General features: G+C 46.1%; 1 protein-coding gene across 1 annotated transcript in view; it reads left to right on the top strand.

The window, feature by feature from the left end:
* The first annotated feature begins 812 nt into the window (after positions 1 to 812).
* TF (transferrin) overlaps positions 813 to 16,976 on the top strand; it is a 39,075-nt gene continuing 22,911 nt past the window's right edge. Inside the window, 9 exon segments of the mRNA NM_177484.4 lie at positions 813 to 1,030; positions 2,914 to 3,083; positions 10,602 to 10,710; positions 11,454 to 11,630; positions 12,504 to 12,651; positions 13,422 to 13,477; positions 13,965 to 14,143; positions 14,836 to 15,013; positions 16,654 to 16,805. Of these exon segments, the coding sequence (NP_803450.3) occupies positions 988 to 1,030; positions 2,914 to 3,083; positions 10,602 to 10,710; positions 11,454 to 11,630; positions 12,504 to 12,651; positions 13,422 to 13,477; positions 13,965 to 14,143; positions 14,836 to 15,013; positions 16,654 to 16,805 (1,212 nt within the window). The 5' untranslated portion in view covers positions 813 to 987.

Here is a 16,976-nt window from a genome sequence, read left to right as displayed (position 1 = left end):
ATCTTTCCCATAGTTTAAATTTTTTATATTCCTTTCATGATTGAAATAAACATGATGTTAGTTTTAAGCATATATATGGAATGTACAGCTTCACTATGTTTCCTGATAAGGATGGGTGATCAAAATGGTTTGGAGACCACTTTTTCAGAGGGAGCTAGGGATGAAACAGGGCATTGAGATCAGGCCACATCCTCTCCTGGGTCCCTTTCTTTGTGTTCATGAGTCTCTTGTCCTAAGTGTCACAGAGTCTTGACCACATGCCTAGACAGCTTCTTGTGGGACAGACATTGTCTCTCCAGTGACTCTGTCCCTAGTCAAGATGCTCAGCAATCTGCATGAAGGGAAGGAAGGTTACCTGTCTAGGATCCTGTGCTCAGGAGGGTACACAGGGATAAAAACTCATCCTTGGGGTTTAGGCCAAGAAGGAGCAGGGTTTCTGGATACATCTGGAAACAAGTGAAAAGGGATGAGCCTGTTGTCTTTGACTTGTGATCAGCTTATTCTTCTCTCACATGCTCTCCCAGGAAGGTCTCTGCCTGTCTTCCTCCTATTCTAGTCTGCCTTTGGGGCAGTCGGCTTCCCTCTTCTACGGAATGAGCACAGAGGTTGATTCAGGACCAGCTCTGGCTCCCCCGGATTCAGAAGCAGAGCCACCCCCACACCAGCCGGCTGCAGCTCTGCTCCTGGTACAGAGCAAGCACAGATTAACAACGGTTTGATTTTTCTTTCATTCCCTTCCAATCAGCACTTTTTTGTTGGATTCCACCCACGGGTCTGTTCCAGAGGTCAGGAAATGAGGTGATCAGCCCCGGCGAGGAATGAAGGGGGAGGGCTGAGGGGAGATTGGGCAAGCGGGCTGCGCAAACACAAGGGGTCAAGGATTGTGCTCGGCCAGCCCCGCGGGAGATATAGGGGCGCGGGGAGCAGGGAGGCTACGCAGAAGCCGGTCGGTCTGTGCTCTGCACTCCACATTACAGACCGGGGAGGATGAGGCCCGCTGTCCGCGCTCTGTTAGCCTGCGCGGTTCTGGGTGAGTGTGGCCGCTGGGAAGGCCCTCAACATCGCCGGCCCGGGCGCCCCCTGCATTTCGGAGCCCTCTGCACCCTCCCTGGGCTCCGCGCTGGAGCTGGAAGCCTGGGACCTTTCCTTCGCTTCTCCCCGCCGCACCCTCGCACCTGCTGCAGCACTGCCTCAGGGACAGCTCTGCGCCTGCGCGCACCTTCTGGTCCTGCTGGTGCCTCTGCCACCTTTTCACTCTCTCCTTGCTTTCCCCTCGTATCCAGTAAATCTTGTGGTAGCGGAACACAGTAAATTAGAGCGCTCCCATCCCGGTTTATCAAATCCCTTTGTTGCGGCCTCAAATAAGTCCAAACTGCTTAGGATGGCCTTCAAGGCCTTCCCACAGCTGGTCCCACCTCCACTGACAGTCTGATGTCCCGTGAGTGTCCTTGGTGCTGACCGTGCCACACTAGTGAGGTCTGTTGAAGGCTTCTGAGCATGGGGTTTGAAGCCAGACTTTGAAGGGTAGTGCAGCTTGGCCTGGGAAGGTCCCATGGAAATAGGTAAGGCCACAGATCCAGGCACTGGGGGAGTGCACCTTGCTGCACAGATCTGCCTGTCGCTCTTGGGCCCCTTTTGTCCTCTAACTTCTGCTGGTCACTCGTGGTGCCTTTATCATACCTTTGGAGCCTTCTGTGTTTAGTTATTTGACTCTCCTGAAAAAGTAAGCCCCACCTTACTTTACCCTTCCCCCTCCCAACCTCAGAAGATCTCACAAGGCTGTGGAAGGTAAATGCATGACTGAGGACAAACGCCTGTCTTTGGGGCCTCAGGAGGGATGGTTTGGGGAGGCTCTGGAAGAGTGGTTTTGGCAAAGTCTGCCACTGACCCCTTGTTGCCTGGTTCGATACCCCACGGGTGGAGATGGGGTCAAGGGTGATTGGGGGAGTAAATTTCCTGTGGCCCCTCTTTTTCTATTCTGGAGAACCATTCCCTCCCCATCTCCTGCTTCGTGCATCATAGATATTTATCAGCTCTGAGTCAGCCCTGTGCTGTTGATCCACAGAGAGGAGATGACAGAGGGCTTTGGGGAGAGTGCCAACCGCTCATATCATGGGGACAACACATCTGCAACCATGGGGACTGATATTCACAGACATGGCTGGCGTTAGCTTCTCCTAGTGACAGTCCAAAGGCCTAATTGTGGAAATTGAAGGAGGGGTCTTTGGAAACAGAGAAACATTGAATATGTGGAGTTTCTAGTTTTTCCTAGAACAGAGGATGACAGATGAGCATTACAGGCAAATTCATTGCCTCATCAATCATTTACCCCTTTCTTCTGGCCAAGCAGGTGGAAAACAACTCAGAATGTTATCTTCTTTTGTTACCTGGGCAGAGACCAAAGTCTGGAGACCTGATTTCTAGACCACTCAGCTATTAAGAAGCTAGGTAACCTTGGGTAAATCATCACTCTCTGAAAGATACTAATTAGTAGAAAATGTAATTCCTACCCTGCTGGCTGCCCAGAGTTATAGCATTGAACCAACAGCTTGATGTAACTAAAAATCCCCCGTGGACGTGGAAGTTTGTATTCCATGGCAGGCCACACGTCATGAGGTTAACGCAGGCGGCTCAGAGAACACAGAGGAACAGGTTGTTGTCGCCAATTAAGAGCTAACAGTCAAGCCAGCATCCCTCTGATCAGCACATGCTGGTCAGTGGGAAACTAAGGGGCCATAAGAATACCTGCCACTTGTCCCCAGACTCAGAAAGCAGTGGAACCTCTGCCCTTGTTGTTCATGGACAGGAGTGGGGTGAACAGGAGAGAATGGAGAGGAAGTGGCCTCCATGACCCTCCAGAGGCTGCTGCCGTCCTTCCCACTGACACAGGGACCTCTGGCATCTCTCCCCTAGGGCTGTGTCTGGCGGACCCTGAGAGAACTGTGAGATGGTGCACCATTTCAACTCATGAGGCCAATAAGTGTGCCAGTTTTCGTGAAAATGTGCTTCGTATCTTGGAGAGTGGTCCTTTTGTCTCCTGTGTGAAGAAAACCTCACACATGGATTGCATCAAGGCTATCTCGGTAAGTCACTGCCACCTAAAAGAGAGTGGAAGAAAATCCATACTTGCTCTTCCCTGTCATTTGGAATGATTCTGTACTCACAGGTAGGAGACTGATGTGTGGAACAGTCAGCCCCTGGTGCTAGTAAAATCATTTTAGAACTGAAAATAGAAGCAGTTATCTTTAATGGCTTAAAGCAACATATAACATACTCTGCTGCTGCTGCTAAGTCGCTTTAGTCATGTCTGACTCTGTGCGACCTCATAGACAGCAGCCCACTAGGCTCCTCTGTCCCTGGGATTCTCCAGGTAAGAACACTGGAGTGGGTTGCCATTTCCTCCTCCAATGCATGAAAGTGAAAAGTGAAAGTGAAGTTGCTCAGTCGTGCCCGACTCTTAAGGACCCCATGGACTGCAGTCTACCAGGCTCCTCCGTCCATGGGATTTTCCAGGCAAGAGTACTGGAGTGGGGTGCCATTGCCTTCTCCTAACATACTCTAAAAGAGGACTATTTTTGACCCACTAAGTTCTCTGAACTCAGAGAAGAAATGCATGCTATCAAAATGACCATGTAACACTATTTTGGAGGTTCTTGATGCATCACAAGAAGTAGACGAATGATACGCACAAGGAAGAGGAATACATTGTCATGATTGGAGATGATAGCTGATCCTTTTGTTCTAGGTTTTCCAAAATACTGTTCAACATTGTTCCTGCTCATCTGAACATGGATCAGACCCTGTGCTGGGCAATGGGGCTGCAGCAGTGACTTTAAGCACACATGGTCCTGATTCTTGAGTAGGAGTAGTACAGTCCAGTCAGGAGAGAAGAAAAACATGCAAACAAGTAGACATGAAACTTCAAATTGTGTGATGTAGAATGGAGGAAAAGAAACAGAACTTTCAGAGGAAACTTGCTCTGGCCTGGGTGTCAGTGATAATCTCCCTGAAAGGGAGCAATGAATCTGAGACCCCAGGGATAAGTATGGGTAAGCCTGCCAAAAGCTACAGGTTGAATATGTCAGGTAGTGAACCATAGCATGTGCAAAGGACCTGAGACAGCAGAGAGCTGGGCTTGTTTGATTTTCTGTAGGGAAGCTAGAGTGACTGGAGCAGAGCAAGCAGGAGACTGGAAGGAGTGAGGGGTAGACATAGACTCAGTCAGATGGAGCATGAGTAACTGAAGGAATCAGTGTTTTGGTATAAATAACTGGTCTGTTGTGTGTGTGTGTGTACTGAACCTCAGTTACCATCCAGGCTTAATTATAACTCTTGATTTATGACTGACTTTCAGATTTGGTATATGCATACCCCTCTTTGTTTTAAAATACATTAATAATATGAAGTAATACTATCCACAAACCTACCAGAGGTTCTCAAAACTTCACCACTGCCAGTAGCTGACTTCTAGGGCTACTGTGTGGCAGCATGGATTCTACAGGAACTTCATCACTTGGAGCAGTGTAACCCTCTGACCCTGCTTAGAATTAATTATCCATGTGCTTCCCTATCCAGAGCAAACAAAATCCCAAAACTTTCTTGCTTTTTATTTAAAGACTTGTATAGGTATATATTGGGCTTCCCTGGTGGCTCGGAGGTTAAAGCGTCTGCCTCCAATGTGGGAGACCAGGGTTCAATCCCTGGGTTGGGAAGATCCCCTGGAGAAGGAAATGGCAACCCACTCCAGTAGTCTTGCCTGGAGAATCCCATGGACGGAGGAGCCTGGTAGGCTACAGTCCACGGGGTCACAAAGAGTCGGACACGACTGAGCGACTTCACTTTCACTTTCATAGGTATATGTGGATGATTGCATAGTATTGCTTCTTAAAATATTTTATAAACATGTCATTACTGTGTGTTGTCTTCTCATACTTGCTATTTCCTCCTCAACGTTATACTAGGATTTCACCCATGTTGTTGAATACAGCTATTGTTCATTCATTTTCAGAGCTCTGCAAAAGCCCATTGTGTTAGTATACACAATTTATTTTTTCTTTTCTGGTCATTAGGCATTTGGATTGTTTCTAGGTTTTTGTTATTCTAATCCGGGTTTGAGGAATATTTTAATACAAATCTCCTGGTACACAAATATTACTAGTTTCTCTGTAATATATATGTACAAACAGATTTTCTGTGCCATGGGATGTGTGAGTATTTGACTTCAAAAACAATGCCAAATGTATTTGGGTTTTTAAGCAAATGCAATGTGGTTATTCAAATTTCCACTGTCAGCAGCCGTATATGATAGAATAATTCATATAATTCTTGGTGATTTTGATATTTTGTCATTATAAATTAATCACTGTCTCTGGAAGTGCTTTTAAACTAAAGTTTATTTCTCTGATATTAACATACTACATTAACTTTCTTTTAACTAGGATTGTCCTTCTGTGTCTATGTCATTCCTTTATTTTCAACTTCCTGTATGATTATCCTTCAGGTGTGTCTTATGAAAATGGTATGTTGCTGGGGATTGTGTTTATTAATGAAATCTGGTAATCTCATTTATTTTCTGTGGTAAACGTAAACCATTAATAAATTATTGCTTTCATTAATGATAAATTTGTACTTATTTCTGCCATATTACTTTTTATTTCTCATAGTCCTACTTTCCCCCAGATTTCTGATTTTTAAAAATTGAGTTTGCAGGTGTGTGTGTTCATTTGGATTGTGTTCCCTTTATTCCACTTTTCCCCCATTGAAAGTAAATTTAAACAATTTGTTTATATTCTTTAATGACTTCCCTTAAATTTTTACTGTATAATTTTAGCTTAACAAAGAGTTAACAGTAAAATAATCTTACCCCCCCCCCACCTCTTTCTGAAACAGAAAGAGAACTCTGGACTATATTGATATTTTATGTCTGTCTTTTCTTAACTAACCCTGGAATGTAGATACTTCATGTATTTCTTGACAGTATACATACATATTATATAACTAAGTATGTGTGTGTATGCATGTGTAAGTTTGTTTAGTTCAGTTCAGTCGCTCAGTTGTGTCCGACTCTTTCCAACCCCATGGAGTGCAGTACGCAAGACCTCCCTGTCCATCATCAACTCCCGGAGTTTAACCAAATGCATGTCCATTGAGTTGGTGATGCCATCCAGCCATCTCACCCTTTGTCGTCCCCATAGCTTCCCGCATTCAATCTTTCCCAGCATCAGGATCTTTTCCAAGGAGTCAGTTCTTCACATCAGGTAGCCAAAGTATTGGAGTTTCAGCTTCAACATCAGTCCTTCCAATGAATATTCAGGACTGATCTCCTTCAGGATGGACTGGTTGGATCTTCTTGCAGTCCAAGGGACTCTCAAGAGTCTTCTCCAACACCACAGTTCAAAAGCATCAATTCTTCGGTGCTCAGTTTTCTTTATAGTTCAACTCTCACATCCGTACATGACTACTGGAAAAACCATAGCCTTGACTAGATGGACCCTTGTTGGCAAAGTAATGTCTCTACTTTTTAATATGCTGTGCAGGTTGGTCATAACTTTTCCTTCCAATAAGCAAGTGTCATTTAATTTCATGGCTGCAGTCACCATCTGCAGTGATTTGGAAGCCCAAAAACATAAAGTCTGCCACTATTTCCACTGTTGCCCCATCTATCTGCCATGAAGTGATGGGACTGGATGCCATGATCTTCAATGTTGAGCTTTAAACCAACTTTTTCACTCTCCTCTTGCACTTTTATCAAGAGCTCTTTAGTTCTTCTTCACTTTCTGCAATAAAGGTGGTGTCATCTGCATATCTGATATTTGATATTTCTCCCGGCAATCTTGATTCCAGCTTGTGCTTCTTCCAGCCCAGCGTTTCTCATGATGTACTCTGCATATAAGTTAAATAATCAGGGTGACAATGTATAGCCTTGATGTACTCCTTTTCCTATTTGGAACCAGTCTGTTGTTCCATGTCCAGTTCTAACTGTTGCTTCCTGACCTGCATACAAATTTCTCAAGAGGCAGGTCAGGTGGTCTGGTATTCCCATCTCTTTCAGAATTTTCCACAGTTTGTTGTGATCCACACAGTCAAAGGCTTTGACATAGTCGATAAACCAGAAATAGAAGTTTTTCTGGAACTCTCTTGCTTTTTCCATGATCCAGCGGATGTTGGCAATTTGATCTCTGGTTCCTCTGCCTTTTCTAAATCCAGCTTGAACATTTGGAAGTTCATGGTTCACGTTACTGTTAAAGCCTGGCTTGGAAAATTTTGAGCATTAGTTTACTAGTGTGTGAGACGAGTGCAATTGTGCAGTAGTTTGAACATTCTTTGGCATTGCCTTTCTTTGGGACTGGAGTGAAAGCTGACCTTTTCCAGTCCTGTGGCCACTGCTGAAATTTCCAAATTTGCTGGCATATTGAGTGCAGCACTTTCACAGCATCATCAGTGTAAGTTTGTGTATGTGCCCAAAAGTTCAGAAAGAGGGAGGAAGACACACAGAGAAATTTGGATTTATCTACATTTTTGCCATTTAATCTATTTACCATTTCTTTCTCTTTTTTATTTTTTTTAAGCTTTTAAAAAAATTTTGGCCATGGTGTGTGACTTGTGGGATCTCAGTTCCCCAACCAGGGATTGGGGCTTCCCTGGTGGCTCAGTGGTAAAGAATCTGCCTGCCAATTTAGGAGATGAGAGTTTGATCTCTCAGTGGGGAGGATCCCCTGGAGAAGGAAATGGCAATCCATTCCAGTATTCTTTCCTGGAAAATTCCATGTACAGAGGAGCCTGGCAGGCTATAGTTCATGGGGTCGAAAAGAGTCGAACATGATTCAGCAATGAAAACAACAATAAAACCAGGGATGGAGCTCAGGCCATGGCGGTGAAAGGGCCAAGTCCTAACCACTAGACCACCAGGGAACGTGCTACTATTCCTTCTTATATTTCCAACCATCCTTCTGGAATGTTTGCTTTTGAAATGTGTTCTTTTGGGGATACTTTAGAGTCAATTTCTTGGTATTAAACCCTCTCCGTTGCTTGCTTGTTTTCTCTGCAAATGCTGGTCTCCCCTTTATTCTTGAATGGTAATTTTGCTGAGTGTATAATTCTAGTTTGATGCTTTTACACTATTTAAAAATATTTCCACTGTTTCCTGACTTCCACTGTAGTCACCGAGAAGTCTGGTATCATCCTGTTTCTCCTTCAGGCATCTCACTGGATAACTTCTCGTGTCCTTGGTTGATGATGTTCCCTAGATTCACCATGAGGTTTCCAGTTGTGGGAATCTTGGTAGAGTATGTTGGATCTGTGGAATCATGCTTTTCAGGAGGTCTGGAAAAAGTACTGTCTTTCTTCTGTTTCTTTCTTTTTTTAATTCTAAGATTCCAAGAAGACACATGTCAGGCTTTCTTTTATCTGGCTTCCATATCTTTTAATCCCTCTTTCATAGCTTCTGTCTCTGCACCTCTTTTTGGCACAGATGGGCACCAAATTCATCCAGGATGAATTATTCAGATATAACTTTCAGTTCTCTAATTCTCAATTTTAATCTGTCTTATCAAACTTGTTGCCTATTCATTCACTTTTCAAATTTCAATGATTACACTTTTTGCTTCTAGAAGTTCGAGTTAATTTTTCTTTTTATTCCTGATAATCTCCTTTTCTATGCTTAGCTCTGTGATTATGACCTTCACTTTGTGCATAAAGCCCATATATAGCTCTTCTCCATTGTTTCTGGCCATTCCAAACTCCGCAGTCCTTGAGGGCCTAAGTCTGCTGCCCCTGTTGATACCCATGCATCGTGGCTTCCCTTCTTTTGCATTTGGTTATCTGCACTTGGAAAGTCATGCTTGATTTTAATCCTCCACCTTCCTGGGGGTTCAGGTTCCCTTCAGAATCCCTGTGGCCCTCGTGGAGTTAGGGCCACATGAGTTAGACCTTGACTTCTTAATTTCTGAGCCCCTGGGGCTCCAGTGATTCCTGCCAAGATACTGGTGTCTGGGCCAAGAAAGCCCCAACCTCACTGCTTTAAGAAAAGCCCTGTTTTTTACTCATTTATTTTTATTCTGTGGTGGGTGGGGTGGGTGAGGAAAGTCTCTGGAGGTTTCACCTACCTTTGGGATACCAAGAAAGCCATAAAGATTGCTTCATATAAGGAGTCTAGTTGTGGAATAAAAGAGTCCTTCACCAACATGCATGTTGCCATACATGTATGTTCAGTTGCCATACATGGCACTGAAATGAACACTTAAAAATGGTCAAATGATAAACCTTATGGTACATTATTTTATTACAATAAAACAACCAAAACAACTCCAACCATTGAAAGAAAAGTTTCAGCTAAACAAATATATATTTTGGCTTACATTTTTATTATATTTCATTTATAAATACTATTTTCTTGTTATTTACCTATAACGTGATGCAGATTATGGAATTATAGTTTCTCCTTTGTAATTTAATTCATAAGAACTATATTTATGGAGTACTAGCAAGGGATTCAGGAAAAGTCATTTTGATTAAAGATGTTTGAAGCAAGGAAAAAAAGCAATAAAAATGTTATGAAGTGTCTATATAAAGATGATGCATCTCACTTCAAGAGAAAATAAATTCTAGACCTAGTGGGAAGGTATCTATAATACTTCAAGTGAAATATTGGTTTAAAGAAGAGAATTAGTAAAAGCAAAAACTAAAACCAAAACAAAGCAAAACAAAACCCAGAAAGTAACAGTGTAATGGAAGAAATAAACCCACACTGTGTGGATTCAAATCCCAGCTATATGACTTACTAGTTATGTGGTCTGGGGAGGTGATTTAAACTTTCTCTGCCTCTCTTTTTTAATGTGTAAGATGGAGCTGAGTTGGACAATGATGTCTGAGTAGTTGATTAAATGAACAATCAGCCATAATGGAACTAAACACTCATTAATGCTCATAATGAGCATTAAACAAGTCAGTTTAGAGCATAAGCATGAAGTTAAAGCCAGAGAAAGCTCCAGTCCCTGAACAAAAGACTCCTGTGGTTATATGGACCCAGGACAGGAAGGAAAAGTACTGAATTGCAGTGGAGAAGGATGTCTTCAAGTCTCCTCCTCCCCACTGAGAGTTCTCCACAGAGACATCTGAGGGCGATCTCAGCAGAAGGCCCAAGATAAAGAGGTTGGACCTGAACTTGAAATATAAATATGTGTAAAAGCATGGCTAGGCAGAGAGACTGCAGTCCTTGACTGCAGCTCCTTCAGAGCCTGGAGTGAATGGACTACACCCAGTCTGGTGTTGGAGCTTTTACCCAGGAGGCCTGCTGGCAAAGCCTCTGTACGTTAGGTCAATTTTGAAAATCACAGTAGTTTTCTGGGCCGGTAGCTAGACTCCTCACCAGAAAAAAGAGAAAAATGATTCATTCCATCTTTGCAGGAATAAGGAAAATTGTGGCCAAAACCCCTCACCAGGGAAGCCGAGGTAACTGAAGCCCGTGGTGCTACGCAAGTTCTGGGCAAGCTGAGGGTTCATCAGGTCTGAGAAGCACTACCAGCCACTTCCACACACCCAAGTATAGGTGGGCCTTTCTTGGAGGTAAGGGCTTCACTGAACTCTGGTTTGTTCTCTTTCAGAATAACGAAGCAGATGCTGTGACGTTGGATGGAGGTTTGGTGTATGAGGCAGGCCTGAAGCCCAACAACCTGAAGCCTGTGGTGGCAGAGTTCCATGGGACAAAAGACAGTAAGCTCTCCCTCGGACCCAGGAAGTAATTTGTAGCCCTTGTTCCCTCCTGGTAGATACTGGGTCTTGTCTCATTCAGGCAGGTAATGGAGATTAGCTACTTATGGGCTTTCCCCACTGGGGAGTGAGTGGGGAATGAGGGGCCCTGTCAACCACCATAGATACAACTCAAGGTCTCTGGGAGCTTTGGGCTGGTTGACGTCTGGTGCTCATGACACTGACCTGCTAGGCAGGCTGTGTGCAATGAACTGAACCATTAGGGTTTAGAATAAAGAGGAGTTCTCCAAGAACCACATGCAGGGGAGAGACCACACAGGAGCATGTACCTGGAGCCCCCACAGCCTTGGATCTCATCTGAGAGCAACTCAACTGTTCCTGGGTCTGTGTAAGGAACAAAAATACTTAGAGAAAGTTAGGAATGTGGCCTCTGTTGCCACAGTTCCAGTTTCCAGGGTACAGGCAGACACTCCCTGCAAGGCCAGGGTAGGCAAGAGCACTGGGGCATGCGTGCACATAGCTTCCTTGCTCCTGGGTGTGCCTGGAGAATTATTACAAATGTCTCTTCTGTGGTCCGTCCTTTCCCCTGTAAGCCTAGCAAGGCTTTTTCCGGTCCTCTTTAGGACCCAGTCCTTCATAAATGTTACCTCTGGGTACCCCTTCCCTGCTCAGGAGCCCAGTAGTAATGAACAATGCTTCTCTGGTGGGCAGGTTGAGAGTCATTCATCCACACTGTCCCTTCGCAGACCCACAAACTCACTATTATGCTGTGGCGGTGGTGAAGAAGGACACTGACTTCAAGCTGAATGAGCTCAGAGGCAAGAAGTCCTGCCACACAGGCCTCGGCAGGTCCGCTGGGTGGAACATCCCCATGGGCAAACTTTATAAGGAATTGCCTGATCCACAGGAATCAATTCAGAGAGGTAAGTGGGCCAGAGGGTGAGCACCCTCAGCAGGAATTTCTTCTTCAGATGCCCACACAGGCCACACCGGCATCACTCAGACATGGTTAGGTGATGATGTGTGATGGCTCTGGGAGTGGAGGTGGGAGATTACCTTGCTTCAAACGGGCAAATCTGCTGCATTAGCAGCTAATGGGGGCTGTCAAGAGTCCTTTTTACCTTGAAGCTCCTGAAATCCCACCAGAGGCTGTCCTGTGGAACTGGGGGAAGGGAACAAAGGGCTTCATTCAGGGTCAAGGCTCCTGGGCCCTTTTGTCCACTTCCCTGGGGTGCTTTCATGTCATGGCTGATGATTTCCCCATTCTGCTGGAGCTTTCCTAATGGCCATCTGCTGGCTATGAACTTGGCCTACACCTCTCTGAGTGGGTCCTCCATCTGGTCTTGGAGGCCAAGTCCAACGGGACACATAGGCCTATGCCAGTCTGGTTCTTGGGGAGGAGGTAGGAGGGAAGGGGTTAAATGTGTCCCGTTTTGAAAACCTTTAGTCTTGAAGAGAGGCTTCTCAGGTGGCCCTAGTGGTAAAGAACCTGCCTGCTACTCAAGAGACATGGGTTGAATCCCTGGGTCGGGAAGATCCCCTGGAGGAGGACATGGCAACCCATCCCACTACTCTTGCCTGGGAAATCCCATGAAGAGAGGAGCCTGGTGGGTTACAGTCCATGGGATTGTAAAGAGTTGGATATGACTGAGTGCAAACACACATTCATAAAGACAAGCTGTAACTGTGGGGGTGCTGGTTTTGTTTGGGTCTCTCTTGTGAGCCTGGACTGGGAGCTGTAGTTGCCTCTGGCCAGGCTGGCTCATGCCCTGTATTTCTGTCTCTGTATTGAGCAGCTGCGGCCAACTTCTTCTCTGCCAGCTGTGTCCCCTGTGCGGATCAATCATCATTTCCCAAACTCTGTCAACTGTGTGCGGGGAAAGGGACAGACAAGTGTGCCTGCTCCAACCACGAACCATACTTCGGCTACTCAGGGGCCTTTAAGTGAGTGAGACTGGCTGCTTCTCCATCCTGGCTCCTAATTGTCCAGTGTCTTCAGACTGGGGGGCTTCCCTGACCCGTAGCAGAGCCCAGCCTGCAAAGGGGCATCCAGGGTACCTAATACCCTCCCAGGAACTCAGTGACACAGCTGGGATTCTCCAGGCCAGGCCAGTGCATACTCTCTTCATGAGATGTTGACAAGGAAGTCCCCTCCTGGGACCCTTTATGTCTCCCCAGAGTTTTCTCACTGGATTATGCAGAACCAGAAGTGACTGCCCTGGTGCCCAGGATGCTCTGTGGTGACGGCCCTCTGCTCTCCATGGCATCTGTGTCACCTGCTCAGTGCCCTGGCCTCTCTCCTGCCTCCTCTCTTTGTTCCTGCACAGGCAGCTCATGTGGCTGATTTCTTGCTCCCTCTCCTCGCTTGGTTATATCCTAAAGTTTTAGAGCCAGCAAAGGGTCCCTCAAGAGACAGTATGCCTTTATCCTTCACCAGAAGTTTGAAAGCACTTCTCACTATTGAAATATCTTCAATACCTTTTTGATGCTTTGGGGCACATGGTGATAGCCCTCCAGCTCCTATGAGCTCACCCCACATCTCCTGATGCCCTGGGGATCAGCCCCTCCATGATGCTTCCTCAGCTGTGGGTCTCCATGGAGGCTTCCCCCAGGCACTATCCTTGTCCCAAGGCTGGACGGTGTGGTCAGACACTGGAGCCTGAGGAGAAGGGCCTGCCCTGCAAGAACCTCCCTAATGTGTCTCCTCTCTACAGATGTCTGATGGAGGGCGCTGGGGATGTGGCCTTTGTCAAGCACTCAACGGTATTCGGTAGGTGATAGGAGAAGAATCTGTAGACCTTTCAAGCAGAGGGCCTTCCTTTTCTTTATCTTCATGCTCAGGTGTCAGACGTGAGCATAATGCGTTCCTCCTTTCCCACTGCTGGGATGTTCACCTGTGAGGAGGTGTGTGCCCATAGGGTCCCCACCTGGACTCCTGGGCCTCATCCTATCATTCAGCTTACTGAATACCAGGCCAGTGTTGCAATAGCAAAGGAGCAGGAGCAGGTCTGGCTGACCTTATCCTGTAGTCGGCCTGAGGAGATGAAATTTCTTATGGGATGTGGGCCGTCACCCCTGCACGGGGCATCAGAAGCTTCTTGACCTACAACTGGCTATGGGATCTTGAACAAGTCAGTTTCCTTCTGGCCTTCACTGTTCGCTCTTGGCTTCTCCGCTCACACAGTTCTTGATTCAGTGAGGTTGCAAGGGAGAGGAGGGGGCACCTGCCATCGACTCATGTGGGCTTCCCTCCCCAGACAACCTGCCTAACCCAGAAGACAGGAAAAACTATGAGCTGCTCTGCGGGGACAACACCCGGAAGTCTGTAGATAATTACCAAGAATGCTACTTGGCAATGGTTCCTTCCCATGCGGTTGTGGCTCGAACTGTGGGCGGCAAGGAGGATGTGATCTGGGAACTTCTCAATCACGCCCAGGTATCAAATCCCCTATCGTCTCTCCTGCTTAGCAGTCCCTGCTTGGATTTGGGCATTTCCTTCACTCCCTCTCAGCCACTGTGGAAGTCATTCTGTGTTCAGGACATAGCAGGGACCATGCCACACACCATCCACTTGCATGAAGACACCCACCCAGTAAAGCCCTCTTGGAGTTGCACATAGCCTAGTCCTGCATTGTCTTCTGCCAGACCCTTACATTCTGGGTCAGTGATATGAAGCTGCTCCTTCTTGCTCTCTTTCATTTCCCTCCCATTGGAAAGGAAATGGTCTCTTTTCCAAGGTCCCTTAGCCTGACAGAAAGGGAGTTGCACGCACAGCCAGCCTTCCTTTCCCAGAGTAGCAGAATGCCAGAACCGAGCCAGTTTCTCTTGTCCAACCCTCCCCTCTGTCCATCAAGGCAACCACACAGCCTCTGAAGTTGAGTTTCTTACACCCAGTGAGCTATCATCCAACCAGGGAGACAGGCATAGAAAAAAGTTCAGGGTATCAAATATTTGTTATATGGCCCAAAAGGGCTGTGAATGGAGAAGGTGCTGGGTGGGAAAGAGCAGGTCTGACTGCCCTCTCTCCTGGAATCTTGAAAATTTCACAGTTTTAATCTTTCTTTGGGCCCATTTTGCAGCATCTCTTGTTGCTGTAGCCATTCAGACCTGTGTTTTTACTACAAACAGGAACATTTTGGCAAAGATAAACCAGACAATTTCCAGCTTTTCCAATCCCCTCATGGGAAGGACCTGCTGTTTAAGGACTCTGCTGATGGGTTTTTAAAGATTCCTTCTAAGATGGATTTTGAGCTGTACTTGGGATATGAATATGTCACTGCTCTTCAGAATCTAAGAGAAAGTAAACGTAAGTATTCAGAAAGGATCATGTGGCTCTAGGAGTCTAATAACCTGGTGAGGGCGGGGACTGGAGAGTAGAGTCTTTCCAGGTACTGAACATTGGTCCCAACAATCCATCTGCCCTGCCTGTCCAGCCCAGTGTTAGACGGATGATAAATGACTGGCCATCATGAGATGGACCTGAACATCACCAAAGGACATTAAAGGAAATTCACACTTAAAATTATTCGTATTGGAAACCCTGTGGAGGCCAAGTAGTTAAGATTCTGTGCTTTCACTACAGAGAGCCCAAGTTCGATCCCTGGTTGGGGAACTAAGATCCCACAAGCCACAAGGCAGGCCCCCCCACCCAAAAAGAAGAAAATTTGCATTGATGCCAGTATTGCTTCCCTTGTATAAGCCAGGGCTCCACTACCCACTTGGTGAAGCCAATTAGCCTGGTACAAAGTAAGTCAAATAGAATGAAACTGCTACAAATAAGCACATCTGCAGCCAGTGCTGTGGTCACCATGTGCCATGGTGAAGCTGGAGCTTTAGACAGGTCAGTCCTCCTCCTGAATTTCCTTGGGTCATTAGAGGTGTGTTTGAACACTCGTTTATTCAACAGACATGTATTAACCATCTACTATTAATAGCTATAAACTGTGGAGAAGGCAATGGCACCCCACTCCAGTACTCTTGCCTGGAAAATCCCATGGATGGAGGAGTCTGGTAGGCTGCAGTCCATGGGGTCGCTAAGAGTCAGACACGACTAAGCGACTTCACTTTCACTTTCCACTTTCATGCATTGGAGAAGGAAATGGCAACCCACTCCAGTGTTCTTGCCTAGAGAATCCCAGGGACGGGGGAGCATGGTGGGCTGATGTCTATGGGGTTGCACAGAGTCGGACACGACTGAAGTGACTTAGCAGTAGCAGTGTGACATGCTGGGCATATAATGGTGAGGCAAAGATGTATTAGATTCTGTTGTCATAGAACTTTCAGACCAGTGGGGAAGAGAAATGTTGAAGGAATAGTCACTCCACTGAATGATCAATTGAAATGAGAGATTTCCTCAGCAGAAAGAAAACAAAAATCCAGAACAAAATATCATGGCTCTACAAGAGTGCAAAAACAAAGACAAACAGATCCAAGAATTGAGGTAAAGTTTCCCTGAGGAAATGCCTCTTGAGCCAGTCTGAAAGCTGGGTGGGTGTTTGTTTATTCAGCAAACATTTATCGCACTGACCATGAACCTGGCATTAAGGGTGCCATGGAGAACAAGACAGGCATGGCCCTCACCCTGGCCAAGCTTACGTTCTCCTGCAGGGAGCAGATAGTAAGCAATGAATAAATATACAACATCCGCTTGGATGGTTAAGTGCTATTTCTAAATGAGGAGAAAATAACCCCAGCCTGAAGTGATAGAGTGCCTTGGAGTTGGGAGGAGAGTGGACTTTTCAGAAGAAGTAATTTTAAGTTAAATATAAATGATAAGAAGCCATCCAAGGGACTGTTACTGCCTTTAGTTTCTAAGAGATTAATTCCTTGAATGGAATCTGTTTGTGTATTGCTAAAAAATCCCAGAGTCTTCCTGAAGACAGCAGCAAAATCAGCAAGCCACATCTGGGCCTCTTCTCATCGCTGGTTTTCTTGCTTATGTCCTAGCCCCGGACTCCTCAAAGGATGAGTGCATGGTGAAGTGGTGTGCAATTGGTCACCAGGAGAGGACAAAGTGTGATCGGTGGAGTGGGTTCAGCGGCGGGGCAATAGAGTGTGAAACAGCAGAGAACACTGAAGAGTGCATCGCCAAGATCATGGTACGTCCCTCCTGCCTCCACAGGGCAGCACGCCTGCCACTGCTGCCTACCTGTCCCCAAGGCTGAGCGAGCGTTCCTGGGAATTATATGAAAAGCAGCTTCCCAGGAACCTCACCCTCACTGTGGGATCCCAGCCCCACAGGATCCTCAGGACCTTTGAGCTTGTGAATC

This window comes from Bos taurus, chromosome 1 (assembly GCF_002263795.3).
Source record: "Bos taurus isolate L1 Dominette 01449 registration number 42190680 breed Hereford chromosome 1, ARS-UCD2.0, whole genome shotgun sequence".
Classification (NCBI taxonomy): Eukaryota; Metazoa; Chordata; class Mammalia; order Artiodactyla; family Bovidae; genus Bos; species Bos taurus.
Note: the sequence above shows the minus strand (reverse complement) of the source record. Positions and strands in the feature narration are given on the sequence as shown.